General features: G+C 47.8%; 1 protein-coding gene across 5 annotated transcripts in view; it reads right to left on the bottom strand.

Moving 5' to 3' along the window:
- Positions 1 to 259: 259 nt before the first annotated feature.
- LOC105685329 (optomotor-blind protein) overlaps positions 260 to 22,878 on the bottom strand; it is a 69,179-nt gene continuing 46,560 nt past the window's right edge. For 4 of the 5 annotated variants that reach the window (XM_012399313.3, XM_020851285.2, XM_020851278.2 and 1 more), the window contains exons 5-7: positions 10,088 to 10,234; positions 8,083 to 8,159; positions 260 to 1,335 (exon numbers count right to left, since the gene is read on the bottom strand). In XM_012399313.3, the coding sequence (XP_012254736.2) occupies positions 534 to 1,335; positions 8,083 to 8,159; positions 10,088 to 10,234 (1,026 nt within the window). In that variant the 3' untranslated portion in view covers positions 260 to 533. The remainder of the gene's footprint in view (positions 1,336 to 8,082; positions 8,160 to 10,087; positions 10,235 to 22,878) is intronic. The other variant, XM_020851282.2, reaches the window with a different exon arrangement.

The following is a 22,878-nucleotide window of genomic DNA, read 5'->3' as shown; positions in this document are numbered from 1 at the left end:
CATATACATATACGAATGTATGTATATTTAAAAAATTTTTTTATCATTATTTATTTTTATTATTTTTTTTCTTTTTTAATTTTATTATTTTAAACCACTTTGAATAATAAATTGCACTTTGTATACCGTCGCCCCCTCAAACATCTCCTTGTTCTTGATTTTATTATTTCTCGTACTCGTTTCAGATTTTCAATCCTGCCCCCGCCCTCGTAGCATCTTATCGTCGTATATAAATAATTGTTTCGATTTTTTTTTTCGGTTTTTTTTTTATTTTATTTTTTTTTTAATTCCTTCATTTTGTCTTCCTTCACGATCTGTCGGCCTTTGGAACATACGCAAACCGTCCACCAAAGAAAAACAAAGAAAATAGATGTCGGAAAACATATTGCTCCTAGACCTTATCGCTACGACGGGGCCGAGGTAGAGTCCGGCTCATCTCCTCGTTCGTCCGCCGAGTCCTCCTCCTGGCTAGATTCTTCCTGTTCCTCATCCTCCGGGTCCGGGAGTGTGCTGGTTACGAGATCGTTCTCCTGTCACGGGCTCCCCCCACCTCCCGTTTCCCCATCACCTCGGCTACCGGGCCTCGGACCAGGACTCGTCGTTCTCCTTTTACGTTGGAGGCCGTTCACCATGTTTTCGATCGACTTCAAGTCCCCCGTCGACGAGGGCGCGGATGAAAGCGCTCCGCCGGGCGACGGCGACCCCGTCGGGGGTCGGGGGGGTGGGGATCTAGGACTTAACGTTCTACTTCCGGGCGTGACCGTTTCAAAAGCTGACCCGTGAGAAGGCGCCGGAAGTCCGTAAGGTGCGAATCTGTGGCCTTTGAGCTGATGCAAAGGACTCGCGAGGGGATGAGGATAGTGGGCGAAGAGAGCCGGGTGCTGCGAGGCGAGGGCGAGTTGGGCGTTGAAAAGCATACCCGGTGTAACACCCCCGTGAAGTCCGAGAGGACTGGGAGGTAGGAGCGGACCAGGACCCGGGTAAAGTCCTGGCACGGGGGGATAAAGGCAGGGAAGGAGCGGTGGATGGAGAGGCGGGCCGACGGAGACATCCGGCCTTGGTCCTTCCGACGCGGCATTTGTAGTTCCACCGCTTTCGGAACCCGAGGATTCGCTGCCCTCGCCCCTGTCGCTCGCTCGGTCGTCCCTCTCTCTCGAATGTTCTCGTTCTCGGTGATGGTGCGCCGGATGAGGTGTGTCCGGGCCAACTACGTCCAAAAGTTTGTCCTCGTCGTCCATATCGTTACCGGAGGTAGACGATCGACGTTTTTTCGGCAATGGCTCACCGGCTGTCAATCTTGAACCACCTCCTGACACCGTTAACAGCGCCTGTCTTCTGCAACAACGACTCAGAGTTAGCAATTGTGAAATGACTCGCGTCACCCTCACGATTATCATTTCGGGGAAAAGATAAGTTCCTTCGTAACGTGGCGATATCGGGCGGTGGAGTTTTTCGTTCAACTTAATTTTATTCTTTATTTTGGTCATTTCGCATCTATACCGCATTGTCGAATGACCAGTTTCCCGCCTCGTCGGGAGAACTGTCGGTCGACGTTTAGAACAAAGAGGAAACAGAAATTTGGTATTCCATGAAACCAGGTTTATCGTAATGTGTTTTTAAATACTCTATACGTTCCTCGATCGTGATGTACATACATCTACCGAGAGTAATTAGTGAGCATCGATATGAAAGAGTATATACGACATTATAAATAGGGCTTTCCACGACAAAGCAGCCATTTTTTTCCGAAAAATCTTTTGAACTTGATGAATTTTTTGCAAGGTCGTGATTTTTCAGTTTTTGGATCGAAAAATTAGCGATAACTTGATTAATTTTATAGATAGCTCAATTTGACCCACGGATTCATGTTCCTGAGGTGAAAAAAAAAGGATTGCATATAAAATGGAATATTATCCCGTTGGATATTTTCGATTTTTGGGCCAAAACTTAAGTATTTTTAAAATTTACCGTATGGCACTTTTCTTACGTATTTTGACCTCAGGAATCCAAATCTGGAAGAAAAATTGATCTATCTATGAAATTGACCGAGTTATCGCCAATTTTTAGCTTTTTCGGGCCAAAAATAAAAAATTGATTTTTTGATGTATATTTGTGTAAATTGAGCTCAGGAATCTAAATCTGAGAGAAAAATTGATCTATCTTCAGAAATCACCGAGTTATCCCCATTTTTTCGCGATTTTTGGCATAAATTTGAGGATATCTCGAAGGGAAAAAATCGTAGCTCAATTTGGACGACGGATTCGTGTTTCTGAGGTCAAAATACATAAGAAAAGTGTCATTTGATCAATTTTAAAAAATAAAAATTTTTGTCTAAAATTTGAAAAAATCGTAAGGGGTACCCCTTGGAAAAATCTCAAATTTTGGGCAAAAATTTTTATTTTTTAAAATTGATCAAATGACACTTTTCTTATGTATTTTGACCTGAGGAACACGAATCCGTTGGTCAAATTGAGCTACGAATTTTTCCCATCGAGATATCTCGATTTTTCTGCTCGAAAAAGTGAAAAATTGGCGATAACTCGATCAATTTTACAGATGGACTAATTTAACTTGTGAATTTGGATTCCTGAGGTCAAAATACATCAGAATAGCATAAAAAATGAAATATTTTTTTTTGGTCCAAAATCGCCAAAATTCCAAGGGGTACCCCTTTGGATTTTTTCGATTTTTGGGCCAAAAAATGAAGTATTTTCAAAATTGGTTGTGGGGCACTTTTCTTACGTATTTTGACCTCAGGAACACAAATCCGCTGACCAAATTGAGCTTTCTCCATATGTCCAAGTGTACGAGCATCCTTACGATTGCATGGAGCAAAGTGAAATAGATGAATGTTTCGTATTGGCATTGATTTGCGCGTGGCGATGGTATAATTATCCCGTAAGTACGCACAAGGCGCAATAAATAAATAAGCAAATAAATATTAAATGGTTCATCAAGTACATACAGTTATTTCTCAGATTTATCCCACCACGTATACACCAGTAGTTATTGCTTATGACAGACGTGGGATATAATTAATTATCTTAATTACACCGGCATGGCGCGGTGTGGTTCGCATGCACGAGTGCGCGAGTACTTAACCCAAGTTAGCCGGCATTCCCTCAGCCCCACGTACACTACGGGCAACCGACTAACGTTATATCTCGCCTGGCCACCCGACCCGACTATAAGCCACCTGGTTTTCTACACGTTTCACGTCACACCTACGAGATACATACGCAGTCCGCGGTGCTGTGTAAAGTTACGTGCAAAATATTGTACATAACTATATCCATAAGTCGCATGAGGAGCTTCTTCCTACGACTATATAGCATACCTATATGAGAAGTACACGTTGCGGTAATTTCTCTGTGTCGCTGTCACAGATATCCATAGTTCGACCCCTAGAACTTCTGTTTTTTTCTTTCTCTTTCTTTTATTCCCTGGTAAAAATTGATCGACGAATTAGACATTGACGCGTCGACGTCGCGGTGTTTCTTCAGAAAAGAAGGCGAACATTTTTCACACCTCTGACCACTCGCGATTCACACAGGGTTCGGCATGCGAAGCGAGTGCTCGACGGTCGGGCGCGCCGGCGTTGGTACAGTTTGCGAGGGACAATTACCGCGCGGTAGACTCTTTCACGTATGGATGAGTCCTAACCATTCGCGCTTTGTTCGCTCCGAGGACAATGAGAGAAGGGACAAGGACAGGGGGGGGGGGGGGAAGGGGGAGCGGAGGGAGATACAGGAAGAGAGAGCGAGAGACGCCTAGCTTTTGCTCCGGATCCTTTTCCCTCCGTGCCTTTCCGTCAAGGTACTACACCTACCTTATGCTCGTGCAGGATAGTCCCCGGTTCAGTCGGTGCTCCAGATCAAATCTCACGACCGCGTGATTCTCTTCCGTCGCGTCAATCGAAAAATAGGTAGAAGAAAAAAATCAAAGCACACTTTGGTTCCAAGCATTTTTTTTAAACGTCCCTCGAAACTCTTGCCGCAGCGCACCTTCACGGATACCTCATATATTTTTCAGTAAGAACGAATGGAGGGAAGAGACGAAAAAAATTGAGGAACGCGAAGGGAGAAAAAGAAGAAGTTGAAAAAAAGAAGAAAAAAAAAAGAGAAAACAGGAAACGCGAAAAAGAAAAATAGGCTTCAACCCTAGATGTTGGGCGACTTACGCGAGGTGGGTTGCGTTAGATCACATTATGTCACGTTGGGGTAGGTCAAGGGGGTATGTGTACAGGTAGTCTGAGGCAGACGAGTACTTTCGACCGACAGCTCGGCAATGTAAGCTCCATGTAAGTCAGAGGTAGCGCAATGCATCGTCGAAGTGCGAGACTTAGTAGCCCTGGTAATTCCCGGTAATGCGATCAGCGTATACACGCCGAGTGAGGGACGCCGAGCGAACGAACGAACGAACGAACGAACGTACGAACGAACGGACGGACGATACTGCAGTAAAATCGTATTCTTATGTACACATACGTGCCTCGGTGTACCCGTCGCCCGTGCCTCGGTGTACGTGCTGGATGTGCATGTATTTATGCAGACATACGGGACAACAACGTCTAGGCTGCAGCGGGGCGACGCGCTTCCTTCGTACACCGTACTTGCTCTTCACCGCTTTAACTCACCACCGGACAACGCGCTTCGGCTCTAGATCAATAATGCATTGAATAAGGCTCACGTACTACATACCTACGTATCTGCCTACGTACGTGAAACACACGCGGTGGCACTTCAGCGATAAGTAGGTCTCTCCGTGCGGAGGAGAAGCTGCAGAAGCGGCGGGAGCGGCGTCGGTAGCTCGAACACACACGTCCGTAACGGCGAAGGTGCATACCGGACAAGTTGCCTTTCGCTCATCTCATCCGGTTCGCGAGTTGTACAGCCGATACAAACTCGACTTCCCTACGCTTTTATCCCCCTCCACCCCTCCACCCCTCCGCCCTTCCGACGTACGCGACGACCATTAGATCGGAACGTGCGAGCATAAATTTTGATAAAATATCGATTCAAAGGTTTTCCAAGAGTTTCGCGATTCGGACGAGCTACGCTGGACTTCCGGTTTCATCGAAAATTGTGCGTTCGCCGGGTGGTATTTTTTTTTTTTTCTCATTTTTTAAATTTGAGCAGATTCTTCGGCGTCGCGACCCCCCTCGGTTTTATAATCGGCTCTCGATCCCCGACTGCCCCGACGTCGACGCCGACGTCGATGGGCGTCCCTCGCGGTGTGCTAACAGACTGCGGCGCGTCGTCCGTACGTTTCACTCTCTGTGAAGGAAAAGATCAAACCGTTCAAAGCGATACGAGGTGGGCCCTTCCTCACCCCCAGCCCCGCCCAATTCCAACGTAGGGAAAACGTGGAACCCGGGGTTCTCCGTCGCTCCGCGTGTGTACGTGCATACCTATGCACTCACACGTCGATGGGAGAAACCTGGATTAGGTGTTGTCGCCATCACCGCGGGTGGGGTGACGTAGGGTGCGAATTTACCGTCCTCGTCTCTCTTTTTCTCTCTTCTGCATTTTAAATTTCTATCCGACTCGTTTTATACGTGAGGTATATGTATAGCTGTTGGGGAAGAAACTCCAAAGAGGATCCCTGTGTACCGCTACAAAGCTACGAAGTTGTAGATACGTACGACGGTATACGCACTCAAAGTTAAGGCGGCCGAAACAGAAGAAGCCGAAACGAAAAAAAGAAATAGGAACAAGTAAGAACGAAGTGAAGAAAAGAAAAAAAAAAAGAAGAAATTCACATACACACTTCTCCTTTCTTCTTACATTGAAATGGACAGAAAAGTAACGAGAGTTATTTACAATGAAATCGACCGACTGCCGGCTATAAGTATGTATAATGTATATGACCTCATGTACGCCAATACTATTCATTTTTTATATTACTCGAGTCATTTTTAAACGAAAGCCAAAAGAAGAAGAAAAAAAAAAAAAAAATAAGTTTCGAAACTTTGCGGGTCATCGGCGAGTCTTGGTCGTACAGCGTTTTGTTCGCGTGGTGGATAATAAATGAAAATAGATTTGTAACCGCCGAAGAGGTCTTGAATTATAAATATATAATATGTACATTTCACTTGACGCGAGCGAAACAATGCGAATAGCATATTACCGTCTCCCTTGGAAGAGAGGAAAAATGAAATAAAATAAAATGAAAAGTTCATGCAGCGACAAAGGGGTAGGCGAGCTTCTTTGTGGCGGGATGCCAGAGAGAAGGAAAGAAAAAAAAAAGATAAGGGAAAAGTGAATACCGAAAAGAAAAAGAAAAGTGAATGAAAAAAAATGAAGCAAAAGAGTTCACACACGTCAAGTGGCTCATACGGGATGAAAACTCCCTCTTTATCACCACCGCCCTCACCCACCCAATGTACGTATATATACGTATGTAGATATATCTGAACGTATACGCGAACGTCGACTCCGCCCATGAACATCACTATGCTAATCCGATGATTGGTTCCAGGTCTGGTGGCGGTTCATCTCTTCTTCCCTATGAGCCACCCTTTGAACACCCTTCGGCTAAAGCATGAGCCAAAACTAACCCTTATTCTAATTAGTCAACCACCGCCAGCTACGCCACGACTATATACGTTACGTACGTACGTACGGTTGATTTGCATATTCGCTGGTCTACCTTTCCTCGATACATTTTCCATTCCGCCCGCTACGTAAGACCTATAGCCCCATAACCGACCGTACGACGGATCCTACAAATTTTCTAACCGCAGGGTGCAAGCGAATGGTTCTTGGAACAGCTTACATTATCCCTGCGGACGAAGATCGGCAGATAGGCGACAGATATACTCTCGACGATACGGGGAAAAGGTGGGGTATTAATCATCGGAAGCACGGATTGATAATTAACGAATCGTTAATTTTGGACCCACGAAACTCGCGCGGCAATTTCGGCGACGGGCGCACAGGTAACAAAATACATCTCAGACTCGTTGCGTTCGAATTTCGAATTCAAAATTCGCCGATACCCTTGCGCCTGTGCAATCGGATGACGATACCAAAAAACGGCGAGAAAAAAAAAAATAAAAAAATTAGATCATAAATATTTTTGCACACGTGGTGTAAAATTCCGTTCCGCCGTAGGTGCAGCGGTTAAATGGGTATTATTATAATGGCGGGGTGTCGGCGCGGCTGAAAATTGATATAATAAGAGTAATAGGGCCGATAACTCCCTTGGCTCGGAGGGCGGGGAGGTGAGGGGGGAGCGGGCGAGATAACAGGGGATTGTAGAGGGGAAACCTATGCATACTAAGGTAACGTCATCAAAATCCACTTGAATCTTCACCCCGAGCTCAATGAAAACGAAATGGCTTTCAACGGCGCTGTGTGCCCACGTACCGAGCCACCCGCGCGTTCTCGGTATACGCCAACCTACTGCATAAAACTGTGCGTTGGTATAGAACGCGACGCGTCGATGTTAATGGCGATCGTGGCGGTAGCTACGGCGTTAACAATACCCCGGGGTGGCCTTCTCGCGCATAAGCTCATAAACTTGCAATATTGAATGCAAATGGATATCTCTCTCTGTCTGCTTTTTGCGACGCCGCTGCGTACGGGGTGGGGTGCAAATGAGCCAACGAAGACCAACCGTCCGGACGACCCTTGCTCCAGTCGAAACTGGGGTGGCCCGTAGAGGTTAGCCTATAATGCCGCCGATACAAGGGACCGAAAGCTTTCTATACTCAAATAAATTAGTGAGGCTTTCGAACACATCCCGCTACGTCCCTCGCACTCGCCTATATCGACGACGTCGACGTCGTTCGGCATCCGATCGAGATTCATCCCGCTTTATTGGTCGCGCGTCATCTCCAGTTCCGGAAATAGTTTCCGGATGTGAATAAGCTCCACCTTGTTTCTTTTTTTTTTTTTGTTTTTTATTCTTTCGATTTATTTCATTCGATTTTATTCAATTTCCTCGATCGCGGAAATAATTGGATTGCGAATCGACGTGCGAAGGAACTTATCTTGTTTTTCTACGGGCACATCTGATCGGGAGCGATGTATAAATTTTTGAATGTACGTTGAAATAAATTTTGAAAGCGATACTCACTTTTTTTCTCTCTTTCCTGCCCCCGTGTCTCTGAAACCTTTTGCGAAGGGGTTGTTGTCGATTTTCAACTGCGTGATCTGTAACAAAATAAGGGGGAAAATGTACTTTGAGTTGAGAGAGATTTTAGAAGTGTTCGAATGTTTTTGAAAATAGTTTACGCACATTCAATCTCATTAGTAGGGTAAGAGACCCGTCGGAATAATTCCTAGTAAACTATCACGACTTTGACTAGATTACCACGATTTATTTGAGAAGATTTGAACAAGGTCCAGCATTCATTCCGATTACGATGGATGAAATTCATCCTATGCGTGGGTTAATCAGATTTATTTGACTACAAAACGAAAAGTGACGAAAGAAAATAAAGCGGTAAAAAACCAGAGAAACTTACGAATTAACAATTAGCGATCTGCGCGATAAGAAGTCGGGGAAAAGGGTCTTGTACTTTTTGTTTCGTCGCACCGGAGGGCGAAACGGAGCGATATAGGGTACGTGGTTATAAATTTCGTTATCGCAGTCATTAGAATCGTTATTTTCCCGTGATCAGAATTACCATATGGGACGTTAAAAACCGACGTTGTCAACGTTAAATTTCTACATCTGGTTTTTCAAAGATTTATATTACATAAAGACATTTATCTGACGCGCGGACAGGGTCATAGGTAACTGATTAAACGGTCATAAATTCTTGGTAAAAATTGTTCGACGCACGTAATTCGTCGGAGTAAATAATATCGTGAAAAATATACAACGAGCTGAGAATTTTTTCTCCAATTCTGCATTGAAATGCAGTCGATGAAAAATTGTTGGGAATAAAAAAAAAGCTAATTGAGAAAATCAAGGAGAATCGCTGGTTGGAAAATTGTCCTTCCATCTACACATCACCTCGGCACTCGCGTATACAATTAATCGGCTTATTGTTCAAATCGTGGGATTACGTATTCGCAAAGTACACACAATTCACTGCACCGCGCACGATCGCGGGTAGACTCGAAGGATACACGCGATGTTATTACGATTTGCTGTACGCATATTTCGACGTAGATGAAAACGCTGAAGAGATCGAATGAATCTTGACTTCGTCACACGCATCCGTGGATCGGACGAAGATCGGATATTGCAATTTTTTCTCTCCAATCAAGAAGCGAAGAATCAGCTTCTGGCGAATTCGAATTTCTGGGCATCACAAATATCCGAAGCGGAAGTTTATTGTTTGTCAAACATTGAGATCCGTTATCGAAGGTTTAAAAATTCGGAAAATCCAAATTGCCGAGAGTGAGTATAATTTTAGCATTTTCAAAGAAGAAACGGAGCCGCGTTTCCTGTCCGATAATTGCATACACTTACCGAGTTTACACGTTTTACGATTTCCACCCCCCGACCGCGCGTCGCGTTTTTCTCGGGGGTTCCATTTTCGGGATCAGGTATACAACATCGACCGATCGTACGTTCGAGCTTAATGGATTGTACCGGGTGGTATTACAGTGGTGTGCGGAAACAGCGAAACATCGTAATATACTATACACGCTGCATACGCACCGCGTACACGCAAACTACCTACAGGGGGCTTAAAAGGTTTATACACGTTTTTACCGAGCACAAAGGCCGAAAATCAAATACAGCTGACGCGAGGGAATGTCATTCGACGCGTAGAAAAAGACGACGAGTTACCGGAAAAAAAAAAAAAAAAAAAAAAACACGAAAAAAAAAACCAACGATCCAGGAGTGGAGGCTATACCGCTGTTGACGCGCGCTGCCCCGAAACATGCGGCGAAAAACCGCGCTTGTAAAATCCTCCGCGTCGCGCAACACGTTTCGTACAAGCGTACGTCCGATATTACAATACGGCGATCGGTGTTACACACCGGTAATTATGCTCGTCAGGAGTTTGATAACGGCGATCAATCGGTGGAAAGAAGCGGTAAAAAAAACAAATAAAAAATATATTTCGATGTACGCGTACGACTATATGAGGGTAGGAGGAAGGAGAATCGGTGCAACGAACCTTCTCGTTCTGGTAGGCGGTCACAGCGATGAATTCGGTTTCCTTGAAGACGTAACTTCGGAACGTAGAGTAGGGTAACTTGATGATGTCGTTCGCCCTCACGAGATGAAACCTCGGCTGGTACTTGTGCATCGAGTTCAGTATCGTCTGAAACATTGAAAAATCATACATTGGGACAGACTATTATATGACAAAACTGTACCGCTGAACGAAACACACACACAAAGAATCGAGAAAGCTAATCGACATTTTTCTCTGAATCTACGCAGGCGAAACCAAATGATACGCGAAAACGAAACGAGTCGCGACTACCGGTGGCTCGGCGTGCCCGCGACTCTTGCGAGCGCGCCGCGAATATGCGAGGAAATGAGGGGGTGAAAAATTACAGAGTGTAGCCGTCGGTGCGTCGCGTACGCTACGGGGGTATATTACGTCGAAGACGCAACCCTTCGCGCGTATGGCTGCAGCTAACCACGGCGTGAACAAATCCACCAACACTTACAGCTGCTGCTGTGTGCTGTCGAATCGAGCGAGATTACAGCATAGATATATTGATTACAGGTAATATGACAGGTCGGTTATCGTATTTGCGGGGTAACGTTTCGACCCCGACGCGATATTTTCCGGGGCGATCATATACCGTCATGCGTATGGATTGATTATTCACGCGCGGGTGTCGCGTGTACGTGCGAACGAACCTGTTCGAGGATCGATTTTCGACCGAAGCCGATCGTTTCCGCGATGCACGTGTACCACGTGCATCGAGGATTCGGAATTGAAAATAAACGGAAGATAATCGCGGTGTCGTTTAAAGGGGGGGATTCGAACGGCGCGGGAGAGTTTTAACGGGCGATTCGAGGGTCCGGTGAGACCGAGGTGGGAACGAGGGTGCGATGTGTTATTCAAATCGACGCCCGGCGAGCCGCTGATTTTACGTTCGACCAGCACGCGTTGCGCTCGCGAGCGCTAAACCTTCCGCGGATCCGAGGAGACGAGAAAACGAGCGCGAACTGCGAAACCGAACGTGTACATAGATATAGGAACGCGGGGGATTCGGCCGCGCGGAGATTTATCGCGAACACGTATATCCGCGGCCCACGGTGCAGGACCGCCTTTGTAGAGGACACCCTTATAATACGTTACATTCGCGTGTTACACGACGCATGAACACGAACGCTACGCGACGGTGAGAACGACCGTAAAACGCCGAGAGATTCGCACGCACCCAATGGTATAAGGTGGATAGGATACGTACTCTCCGGGTAATTTCGTACGTGTACACGTATAGCGAGGCACGCGGTCTTCGATTCCAACTTCTGTGTATATATTGCCGCAAATTGAAGAAAGAAAGCGCGGGTTGGGTACATAAAATCTGGAAACGATTACCGCGGAAAAAAAGGTAGAGAGAGAGAGAGGGGGGGGGGGGGGGAATCCTTGCCGTTTGATTTTTTATTTCGCTTGTTTCTCGGGGTGCGGACCGCTTAGCGGCGAATGCCGCAGTCGCGTACGTTCGCCACGCCGCCGTTTTCCCCAGGTATGCAGATGCCGTTGCTATTGCAAAGCGCGCGCTTTTGTAACCATCAGCTGCTGCTGCTGCCGGTGCTTCTGCGGCTCGGCTGCAGCCGCAGCATCCCGCGTATCGCGGCTAACAAGATTGTCCCGCGACATTCTCCGCTGAGAATCGACGACGCGCGTATAATGCCCCCTTCCCATCCCCCCTCGTACCCCCGGCGCGAGGCATTGCGATAAATTACGAGTGCTGCTCGGGTTCCTTTCAAGACTCCATTTTTCCGATCGAAATCCGGTACACGCGTCAATGTAGTGCGGCGGAGGTGAGGGGGGGGAAGAGCGGCGGTGACACCGAATGCAAAGATTGAAATAATTCGCCAATTCGTGCGGATCGCAGATTTCGCGGCGTTGCGGCGCGCGAGCGAAAAGATCGTAAAAACACTCCGGAGATTCTCGAGCATCGATGAAAATAATTTCCTCCACAACGGCGCGGTTGTTTTGCGATTCCGGTAAAATTTATACACATCGACGACGATGCAGCGCGTACATTACGACGATATATTGACCCCGGAACGAACGTCTCTTTCCCTGGGAGGTCAGCAACGCATGATCGCGTCGGGGAGAGCATTTCGTGGGGCGGCACGGGGAAGGGGGGGGACAAAAAAATTCTCGACAAAAAGAGAGAGGAGTCCATTACGCGGTAGCGGCGAAATATAAAGAGAAATAATTAGCGTTGATATATCTTTATACGCGTATACGCGCATGATATATACGTATAACGGAGGCGCAGATAGCGTTATCCGACCGTTTGTCATTAGCCTCCCCCAATTTCTCCTCTCTTTCCGTCTCCTCCTCCTCCTCCTCCTCCTCCTCCTCCTCCTCCCCCTCCTCCTCCTCCGTCTACGACCCGAACAGCAGCGTCTTCGCGCTGAAAAATATGTGCGAACACGGCTGGCAATTAGTATTTCTCAGGAAGCTATCGGCTCACGGATAGCCCCGGCGCTATCCTCCGCCCTCCCTAATGCATCGGGAGCACCGAAAACTCCGGTAAGAAACGTGGAGCGAAGTTCCTTCGAGGCGACGCGTGTATTTTCTCTCCCACGTACACGACTACGAGTCTCTCGCCGCTCCCGCTGCACCCTACGCTCCGCTATCGAACCGCGTCAAATTGAGCACCGTAGATAAGGGGTCGGATCGAACGGGACCCGAGCCAAGAATAAAAACTTGGTAAGAAAAATAGTTGAAAAGTCATATAAACGAGTCGAACAAAAAGCTGCCACGAGGAACAAAAAAAAAAAAAAAAAAACAAGAGAAACGAAGTCGGTGAGGAGGTAGGAGGGCGCAGGGAATATAAGTTCCCGTACAGAAGCTGAGGTGGCTAATGACTCTGTCCGTCGTAATCGGGCGGCGCTATCTGTCGCCTCGGCTACCGGAGGCCCACCCTGCTGTACAAACGAGACCCAAACGAGGAAGGCCCACCTACTAAGAACCGAGCGTATATAACGCGTGTAACGGGAGCGAGACCTCGGCCGCATTCAAAGGACTTTGAGATTTTCCGTAGCGGCGTCTTTGTCGTCGTCGTCGTCGTCGTCGTCGGAGAGTTGATAAAAATGAGCGAAGGTCACAGGGCGCAGGTTTCGTTCGAGCGAACGAAGAGGATTAATCCCTGGGCTTTGATAGGGCGGATAAGTTAGCCGGAAGCGGGGTGGAGCGCCGTGCGCAAGAAAAAGGGTTGATACGGGTACCTACGCCAAACAGAGGGGGGTTAAAGGTGAAGGTGATGTAAGTAGTGGAAGGTGTGCAGATGAGGTCGAAAAAGGTGAATGAGAAGGAGTGAAAGACGTTGGAGGTCGGTGGCGCCGCGTTGGCAGGAAGCGGTAGAGCGAAGAAACGCGAAAAACGCCAGCGCAGCGCGAGGAGAAAACGAAGGGAGAAAAGTGGAAGAGGAGATAGAGCAAGAAAAACAGGGATGTTAGCGATAGAGAAAGAGGGAGGGATGCGGAGAGACGAGGAAGCAGCTAGACCGGAGCGCTGGCCTAGGGGGTTCGTCGTTCGTTCGTTCGTTCGTTCGTTCGTTCGTTCGTTCCAACGACGTGTAGGTATACGTGTATACACGCGGTGGTCCGTCTATCGACCCACGAGCAAAAAAGGGGTGGTTTTTCGTCGAGGGATACGAGAGTCTTCTCTCCACCCCGTCTCTCTCTCTCTCTCCATCTCAGCGGAGCGGTCCTAAATCGCGGAACATACGTAACCGTTTGTCTCCACATTTATCAACGCGCGACGGAACGTCGACTGTAAACCGTTCGCTTTCGCTGCGATGGAAAAAGAAAAAAAAAAAAAGAAAAGTTTCCCAGAGACGAATTGAAAAAAAAAAATTAGTAAAATACACGATCCGAGGGTGTCGGTTGCGCCCGACGAACTCGGAGTTTGAAAAAAAAAAAAGAAAAAAAAAAAAACTGTTCAATTAACATTGAGAAGCTTTGGCTTGCCTCTAAAGCTATTAAATTAGAAGAGTCGTCGATCGAGTGGGCGTACAGCGAGCGCGGGGATGATCGCGGCGGCGGTGGTGGTTTACGCTTTCTTTTCTCACCCTTAATGTACATATACAGGTATACGTATGTAAGGGCTGTATAGTCACGTAGAGAAGCGTAAGGCGCGAGTTTCCGAAGATCCCCTTTCTCCTCCTCGCCCCCATCGACGAGGTAAGAAAACGATCGGAGTTATAGGAACGGGGAGAGAGAACTCGGAGGAACCCCCCCCGCCCCCCCCCCCCACGCGCGCGGGAGACTCGTCGAAATATCAAGAAAATGTTAAACGGGAATCACCTTGCTTACTACAAAGTACAAAGAAGAGCCTCTCCCGCGAGGCTCTTGCCTCGCTTTGAGGTGTTTCGAGTCGATATCGAGGAGGAAGCGCGGCTCTTGTAGGGGTCGGGAATATATTGGGAATATACTGGAAAGACGCGTGGGAAGGAAGTGTGAAATTGATGCGAACTTCAATATCGCGTCGGGGTCGAATAAAAAATATAAAATAAAAGATAAATATGAAACACGAGGAAAAGAAAGAAAAATGAAAAAGACTTTAGTTATCGGCGGCGTGGGATATTGTATACGCTGCCAACGTTTCCCTGCAGCGCACACCGCGTATTTATTCGACTTCATCGACTCGCGCGCGACTCCTTGCCTTCGGGAATTGACGCTCACCGGGCTAATCTGGAGACGTTTCCAGACTTCGCTCTCCCCGAAGACTCCGAATGTAAAAAAAAACATAAAAAACATAAAAATAAAAAAAATAAAAACGAAACGTATCAACGACCGAAAGAGAGGGACGATCACCTTCGACGTTGTGCTCTATAATATTCGTTAACCATCGAGCAATTTTCGGTGCCTAAATCAAATATATATCTATAGCTTCATGGAAAGCTACCGTGCACAAAGTTTAACGCAAACGTGGCACGGGATGCTGCGCGTTGTGCAGTCTCCCGATAATCGAAGCCCACAGACAATGGTCCTGATTGTCCACGATTGTCCAATTTCATTCTCCTTTTTTCCGTTTATTCCTTTTTTTTTTTTCTTTTCTTTTCTTTTTTTTTTCTCTTTTTACTTTTCTTCTCTTTTTTATCAAGTCTCCATACTCTCCGCAACCGCATTAGTATTACCCCGAGCACGCTCCGCGGTGGCGGAGGCGACACCCCGGCGTTTCTTTCCGCGCGAGGTGAAGGGACCCTGTAATTTCGCCGACGTGGGTCAAACCTAAAAAAAAAAGGGGCGAAAGGGCTACCTTCCTTTGGGAGAACCGCGCCTGACCCCACCCGCCCTTCTTTCTGCAGCGCCCGATAGGCGAGCTGCTTTATCGTTGCCCTCCGGAGCCGACAATTCGACCAGATGTAACTCGGTAATCGGGTTAAACAATCCAGCGATATTTTTGGGAATGCCAAATATAGGAAGGGCGAATCGCCGCCGATTCCAGGCACGACGTACGACGCGAATTCGCAATCGTACAACTCGACATTCAGCGGGGCTTGTTTTTCTCGGATTTGAAATTTTTACGTATAATACAATTCGACGATTTCTTTCGTATTGTAACGAGCTCGTACCGTGATTAATGCGGAGACCCTGCGCGCTGACAAGTTGTGGTTGAAAAAAAGCAAGTGATAAACTAGAATTCTAATCACTCGTGTCAGTCATCACGCGCATGCTTGTACAGAGAAGTCCCGAAAGTCTTGTAAACGATAAAAATATCTGGTAGAAAGAGAAAAAAGAGAGAAGAAAGAAAAAAAACTGTACAGATAGCTCTCGCTCAGAGAGAGTGCCGTAGATGGATGAGAATCGAGGGTAATTCGATACACACCATTTTCAAGTCGTAAAAATACGAAGTGAGAATTCGAAAATTAACCTCGCGTATTAACCCCGACGCCGCGCCGTGTCGCGCCTAAGGTTTCTTCTACCGTCGTAATACCTCGAGTATTTTTTTCTTTCAGTTTTTTTTTTTTTTTTTTTTTTTTTTTCAACAATTTTATTTTCATCCCGCTTACTCTCGTCTTCATTTTTCACAATATCTACCGAACTATCGCTGACCCTCGAGGCAAAGTCGGATAACCTTTGCGGCTAAGACTCGTGTAGTATAATGTGGTGACACGTGGTATTCGTTTATTGCCTGTCCACTGCAACTGTTTTACGTCGATACTCCATCACTCTGATTCCGGTGTAGGTATTATACCTTACGTAGCGCTGCGGTACGTTCAGCTGCGGCGTGAGCCGCTGACAATTGTAAATTCGTTGTACATTTCGTTGAGGAGGAAAAAAGGGAAAAAGAAAAATAGAAAAAATTGAACGAATCGCCTCTCGTACTTTTGTCAAAGTTTCGAGGAATATAAAAAAGCGTTTATATTTCGAAGAGATATTTGAAACGTCTCCTCGACTACCTTAAACTTCCAAGTACGCGATGAGCAATAATTCCCACACCGTTGCGGCAACGTGTCGCGTGTAGAATTTTCTGGCGATTCGAAATCGGACGCGATCCGTAAAAGTCGCCGCGCTCCGTAGCGTACACGACGAATACAAATTTCTGGACCCTATAGATTAGCATGTAGCGCGCGGTTTGTCTCGTTTGAATTTATCTCGTTCCGGCGTGAACGTGACGACATCGTTTTTCGGTATTACTTCTATGATCGGTCATGACTATCATCGGGAGTATATCCCCAGAACCAAAAGATCGAACGTCCGAAAACGATTATTATCGACAACCGCGGTAAGATTCTAAACTGGATCTGTCCGGATGCTCCGCATGCGATCACCGGTTTTAATAACGAGATGAAAAAAAGAAGAAGAAGATCAAGAAGCTAGTGAATCGAACGCGAAGATGGCACGAGGATTATACGAAAATAAAAAGAAAAGAAAAAAAAAAAAAAAAGGATCAAAAGTCCCGAAGGAATGGAAGGGTTCGTAGGAGATTTGCTGCCGCTTTCTGGGTGCCACCGGCGCGACCTTATGCTTCTCAAAGGACCGGCGCGGGCGACACGTTCGGAATAGGAAGGAGACGTACAAATACAGCATCGGTTGTCTCCTACAGAGGCAGTGAGTAAGTTGGTTAAACACATCGCGACTAAAACATTCAAACGACAAACAGCTCGGTAGGGTGAAGAGAGAAGGGAAGGGAAACTCGGTGCGTCTGTCCATTAGTGAGTTTGCGTGGCGGCGCCTCTGATGTCCTCCAGATAGAGCAAACAAGAGACAGTCGATTTCTTCCTCGAGGAGTAAAGCGGAGACTTCGGGTTTCAGCTTCGGGTTCAACTGGCAGCACCAGAAGCCGATCCCCGATCGTATCTGCGGCGCGGTAATCTTTCGAGAAATTCGCATCTTTTTTTTTTTTTTTTTTACCCAACTCTTCGGCTAATTTCAGACGACTCGCAATTTGATTTCCGCTTTCTTTGAAAGAAGAAGAAGAAGAAGAATAATAAATCTCTCGATCCCGCGCACGGGGAATATCGAGTCGCGTTTCCGATGAACGATTATAAATAGATCATTTTTCCGACTACATAATTTTCAGCAGATGTGCGCCGCTCGTCTCCAACGTTGCGTGAGATGCGGCGCCAACTTCTGTTGTGCTATACTCCGTCTGAGGGGATCGAGTTGCGACATTCGACTCGATTCGTAATTCGAATGAATTTTTCGCCATAATTTTGGAAAGCGAAGCGACGTCCGGAAATATCGGACCGCGAAGGTGGTTGAAACTGACGGACTGGATTCAATTAATTCCGAGCGAAGTGACGTCAGGGAGCTGTGGGTGGCTCATCCGCAGTTTTTCGAAACCTCCGCTGACTCTGTACGAACCAGAGTGAGAATAAAAAGCGAAATAAAAAACGGGAGAACCGGGGATCGTCGGGAGTTTGAATAAAAAGTGGTATCGCGTTGCACTCGGTGGCGAAAATCCGCGAATTCGAGCGATTCTTTTGTATTTTGTTGTGGCGCCAAGGGGGCCCGGGGATTACAGGGAAATATGTGTTGCGGTATACGGAGTTTATGGTATAAGGTACATAAAGTCGGCGCCTAGCGACTGGAAATCGTGTAAGAAGCACCTCGTTATGTTTCGGTAATTAGCCGAATCCAACGGGTGTTTTCAATTTGCTCAAAGACACCGCGCGAGTCGAGAGGAGGAAAAACGTGGGGCGCCTATGGCGTACGAGGAAACGTACGCTGCGACGTGCAACACCGAGTATTCTCGACGCCCTCCGGAGTCTAGAGTCTGGAGGTCGACGCCGCGGTGTCGCTTTCAATAATTGCCGTCAAAGAGACTCCCCACGGTTTTCGTCACCGTTGGGCATTTTCCTGACAAATCTATTACACCGCTTTACACCCGTCCACCGCTCCCCGGCTATCGGGGGGGCTTCCGTACGAATCCGTCTCACCGGCTCGGTAAAAATTTCCCAAGTCGGGTGATCCGCGTAATTGGAATTAACGTAACTTTTTTGATTTTTTTCTTCGTCTCCTCCTCCTCCTCCTCCTCCGTTCGCGACGAGGAGGATAATGAAAATCGGAGGTCGATCGTTCAGCGATGAATCCGCACTTTTCGATTGTGTTGTGTATTAAAATCTCGATGAGCGATGAAAATTGAAATTCCGAGGACTTTTTTGAACCGGGCTAATTTACGCGGAGGGTACTGAGGTATGTACGAGCTGCAGCGGATGTACAGGGATACGCATCGAGTGCCGTAGATCGGATACTGGTCGTCGCTTACGGAGGAATTTCCCTCTGTCGGTGGATCGTATACACGCGATCCACCCGTTGTACTTGTGGATCCTGTGACTGGATTATAGTCTAATTCAAGAGGAGAAATAAGTGGACAAGATCAAGGGAGAAAAAGTTGCTTCGCTTTCGACACTCGAATTCTCTAGTGGAAGTTGTTCCCACCTCATACCACCCCGTACGTGTACTCGGCTACATACAGAGTTATACTGTTTATGCGTACGGAGGACATACCTATATCCGTACGTCCGTCCGTGTGAATAGAGGCGCACGAGGTACAAAAGTACATTAACCGGTGTATCGCGCCCGCCGAGGATGAGTTCGAACGAGTGGAAGAGTTCGGGTGCGCCGTTGGGGAGGGCAGGGCTGCAGGGAGACGAGGAGCGAGTTTAACCGCGTAGAACGCGCCCGCGCAATCGACGACGGGTCTCCGCAGCGGTCCCCTTCGTCGGGTAATCGTCGTCACCCGGAGGTGGCTCTGATGGAAATTATGATTGGAGCTGGATTGGCGAATAGAAGAGTCCAACAACGTCGGACAGAGCGTAGAGCGAGCGGACGTCGCGAGTGGCTCGGCGTTAAGCAGGAAGCGTTCCCGACGAAGCGGACCAATCAACCGGACCCCCACCTAAATGCCCAGTCCAATTTTATTATTTCAATTCATTTTTCAATATGGCTGACCGCGGCGACAACTCAATCTATGAAAATATCTCACCCGCAGCCGCTTCCGAAGAGCGCTCTGGACGCGCCACCACTCCGCATTACGTGACCCGAAAGTCACGGGCTATAAAAATTTTAATAACCCCAACGGTGATCACTCCGACCCGTGCATCCGTTGTATACGTTATCGTATTCTCGTCAGCGGGTCAATTTTCATCCGAACAATTTCGACTCGAACCAAGCTCGGATCACGACCAAATGACTAATGAATCGAGACGAGGATATAAAAAAAAAGGTTGCCGAGTTTTTCGTCTCGTTTTCGTCTTCGAATTGATACGATCGCATATCACGGATGGGAAAATGAGCAGACCGAAGTGAAAGGTGGATCGGTCGAACGTGTGCCGATTCCGTTGGTTCCTGCGGTCTCACGTAGGCCGGCGAAAATGTCGACTGACGTTGAAACGAGCAACTGCTCGACTCGACGGAATTTCAGCGTCAGTCCTGCGTCGCCAGCGGTTTGTCCCTTTAACTGAAAAAGGTGCCCTGCCCGCGTCTAGTTGACTCGAACGAGCACGAAGCTCGGAACAAAGAAACAATAATGAAAAGGCACCGTAAAGCTTCTGACGCCTTGGGCTAGGCGACGACTCGCGTCGCATTAAACGACGCTGCGGGCTGACGAGACAAGTGTTGCACATGCGGATAGGGTACACGTATATCCACGAGTGTGGGTGCGCATCGTGGAAATAAAGTGTCATCGCCTGAAACGGGACGGAGTGACGAGGAATTCCGGTCCTCGAAATCAACCGACTTGGCGAAGATTTTTATTTCACTAGGGGGGAAAAAAAAAAACCGCCGCTTTTCAGGACCGAAGAAAAAAGAGGGGTAGAGAAAATTTCACAGAATCCTCGTACGTAATATATAGGAATACTCGGAGCGAGAGTTTACTGCCTCGTTTCAAACGAGGGTAATAATTTAGTGGAAAGTAAAATCCGGTTTTGAAAAATTTTCATCCGCATTAGGTATTTCCGTCCATACAACCGTATTGCATTCACCGCTTACTTGTTGGTACACCCCGCACAAAAGTAGATGGGTTTAAATTTTTTAGTTTTCGCGATTCACGCGGCGGTCGAAGGTAATACCCGGGGTAACGGAGGAGGAACTCAAGATCGCTGATCGCTTGAGCACCTCTACGAGTACGGGAGAAGGATCTCCGAGGTCGTGAAGGAGAAGGAGGATGAGGAGAGGAAGAGAAAGGAGGGGGTGGGTAGCGCGCAACGTTGCCCCTGGCCACGGTGTACCGGGAGGACGAAGACGCGGAGGTGGAGGAACGGGGGGTAACGGGGGGAACCCTCGCTTCTTCGACGAAGGTACGAGACCAGGCGAGAGATACACGAGGCGGAATACCCAGCTGTAGACCCGGTAATCATATGTTTGTTTAACCTCGGTGGCCCCTCCGAGCGGGCAGACTACCTCCGGGCGCAGAGCGCGGGACCACCCCGGCCACCCCGAGCCCACAAAACAAAGATTTTCAGAAAGGTTGAGGTGCAGAAGAGAGCCCGGCAAAGGGTCTCGTCGGAGAGGATGGGGTCAGTTTTACACCCGGGAGGTGATGGATGACCCGCCGCCGTCACAGTTACTCCCCATACGTCCCCCCCCAACCCCCTTCCCCCTTCCCCCTGCCCCCACACCAACCGAGAGAAAATATTAATGGACGAAGATTTAACGCGATTTTAACTAACGTAAACCGTTAACCGGGACAGACGTGTACACGTTGTATGGGTTACACGTGGAGCAAATTCACCGCGTTATTGTTCACCGGCGGACGGGAAGTCCGGGAAAATTCATACCACACATTATGCCCTTTCCTCTGCAACGAATTCAATTGAATTTTTCTCGTTCCTTTTTTTTTTTTACCAACGGGAAAAAAATTGCTGGCCGTGAATCCGCTCCGATGAACAAATAGTCGGGGGAGCAGGGAGACAAACTAACTGTCGACGATCGTAAGATTCGAAAAAATCTCCGAAAGTTTTCGTTCTTTTCATTCAACTTCGATGACCTTTTCAGAGATTGCAGAGTAGGAAATATTTCCGGGCGTGTCGATTCGCACCCGTATAACGCGGTATATATACATCGGAAATAGACACGTCACGGAAATTCAGAGCGCTATTTACTCATCGGATCTTATCTCGATCTCGTTCGGTTGTTTCGGGGCTCTACGTTCGACCGACATTCGTCCTCGGCGTCATCGGTTGTGTATGCAGAGATGTTGAGAAGGGCACGCGGTAGAAAATAAAAGCACGAAACGGTCGTCGTCGTCCGTCACCGAGGAGATGTCAAATATTGTTGTACGGAAAACTAAGAAAAATCAAAGAAACGAAGGGAAAAAAAAAAAAAACCAAAAACAGCACCAACTTTCGCGCTTACCCCTTACAGCGCGAGTTACGAGCAACGCCCGCCGCGGTGTGGGTAGGGCCAGCCAGGTTCGAAGCACGGTGAACGGTAATAGGGCCCGGTAAGCCCACACGTAGAATCGTCTTCAGGGACCAAAGGCAACCTGGTTACCGCAGGTTTCGTCCTTCGGACGGTCCGCAGTGGGCGATGGGGCGGAGCACCCTGGCGCCATGTCGCGGGGGGTCCGGCATCCTGTACACACCGTGGATCGTGGTAGCCGTACCGCTCTCGGCAACGCGGATGACCGCCAGGTTGGGTCGAGGTGATGGACTCGGGACCGCCGCTCTCTCTCTCTCTCTCTCTCTCTCCCTCCCGCTTCACTTCCCTCTACTCCGTTTCGCTTTTTGGTATGGGGTGGGTATAACACGGACACGTTAAAACGGCGCACACATTGGAAGGGCGCGCGCGGTATATACACGTCGGGTTATTAACATGGGCCGCTATCGCGGGAGGTGTGCTGATGGAGGTTTCCAAGAGATTTGTGATTTAGATGAGCTCGCCACGGAGCTGTGTATACCTGTACGCCCGTGTGTATAACCATCTCTACATTACCCATACCCAACCGACGGACTCTTGGCCCTTTGTTTTAACTTTTTAAAAAGTTTCAACCGACAGCTGCGAGCAACGGGCATGCCTGCCGTCCGCGTCGTTAACTAGTCGCGATCAGGTAGAACAGCCTTCTCACGCAGATATCCTGCAGCACCGAGGATATACACGTAATAAAGTACCTCTGTGTGCGTGTGCGCGTGTGCGTGTGTGGGTGGGTGTGTGGAGAACGCCAGGACGAAGGTGAAGCAGCGTCTGCATTATAGCTATGATATAATATATGGTTACGTTTCCCAATGCCGAAGTCTACGGGTCTCGGTGAAAGTGACCCACCACTGCGACCGCTTCGCGCGCGTACGCCGCGAAGCCTAATGAAAATCAATC

This window comes from Athalia rosae, chromosome 2 (genome assembly GCF_917208135.1).
Source record: "Athalia rosae chromosome 2, iyAthRosa1.1, whole genome shotgun sequence".
Classification (NCBI taxonomy): Eukaryota; Metazoa; Arthropoda; class Insecta; order Hymenoptera; family Athaliidae; genus Athalia; species Athalia rosae.
This window is presented reverse-complemented; position numbering and strand designations above follow the sequence as displayed.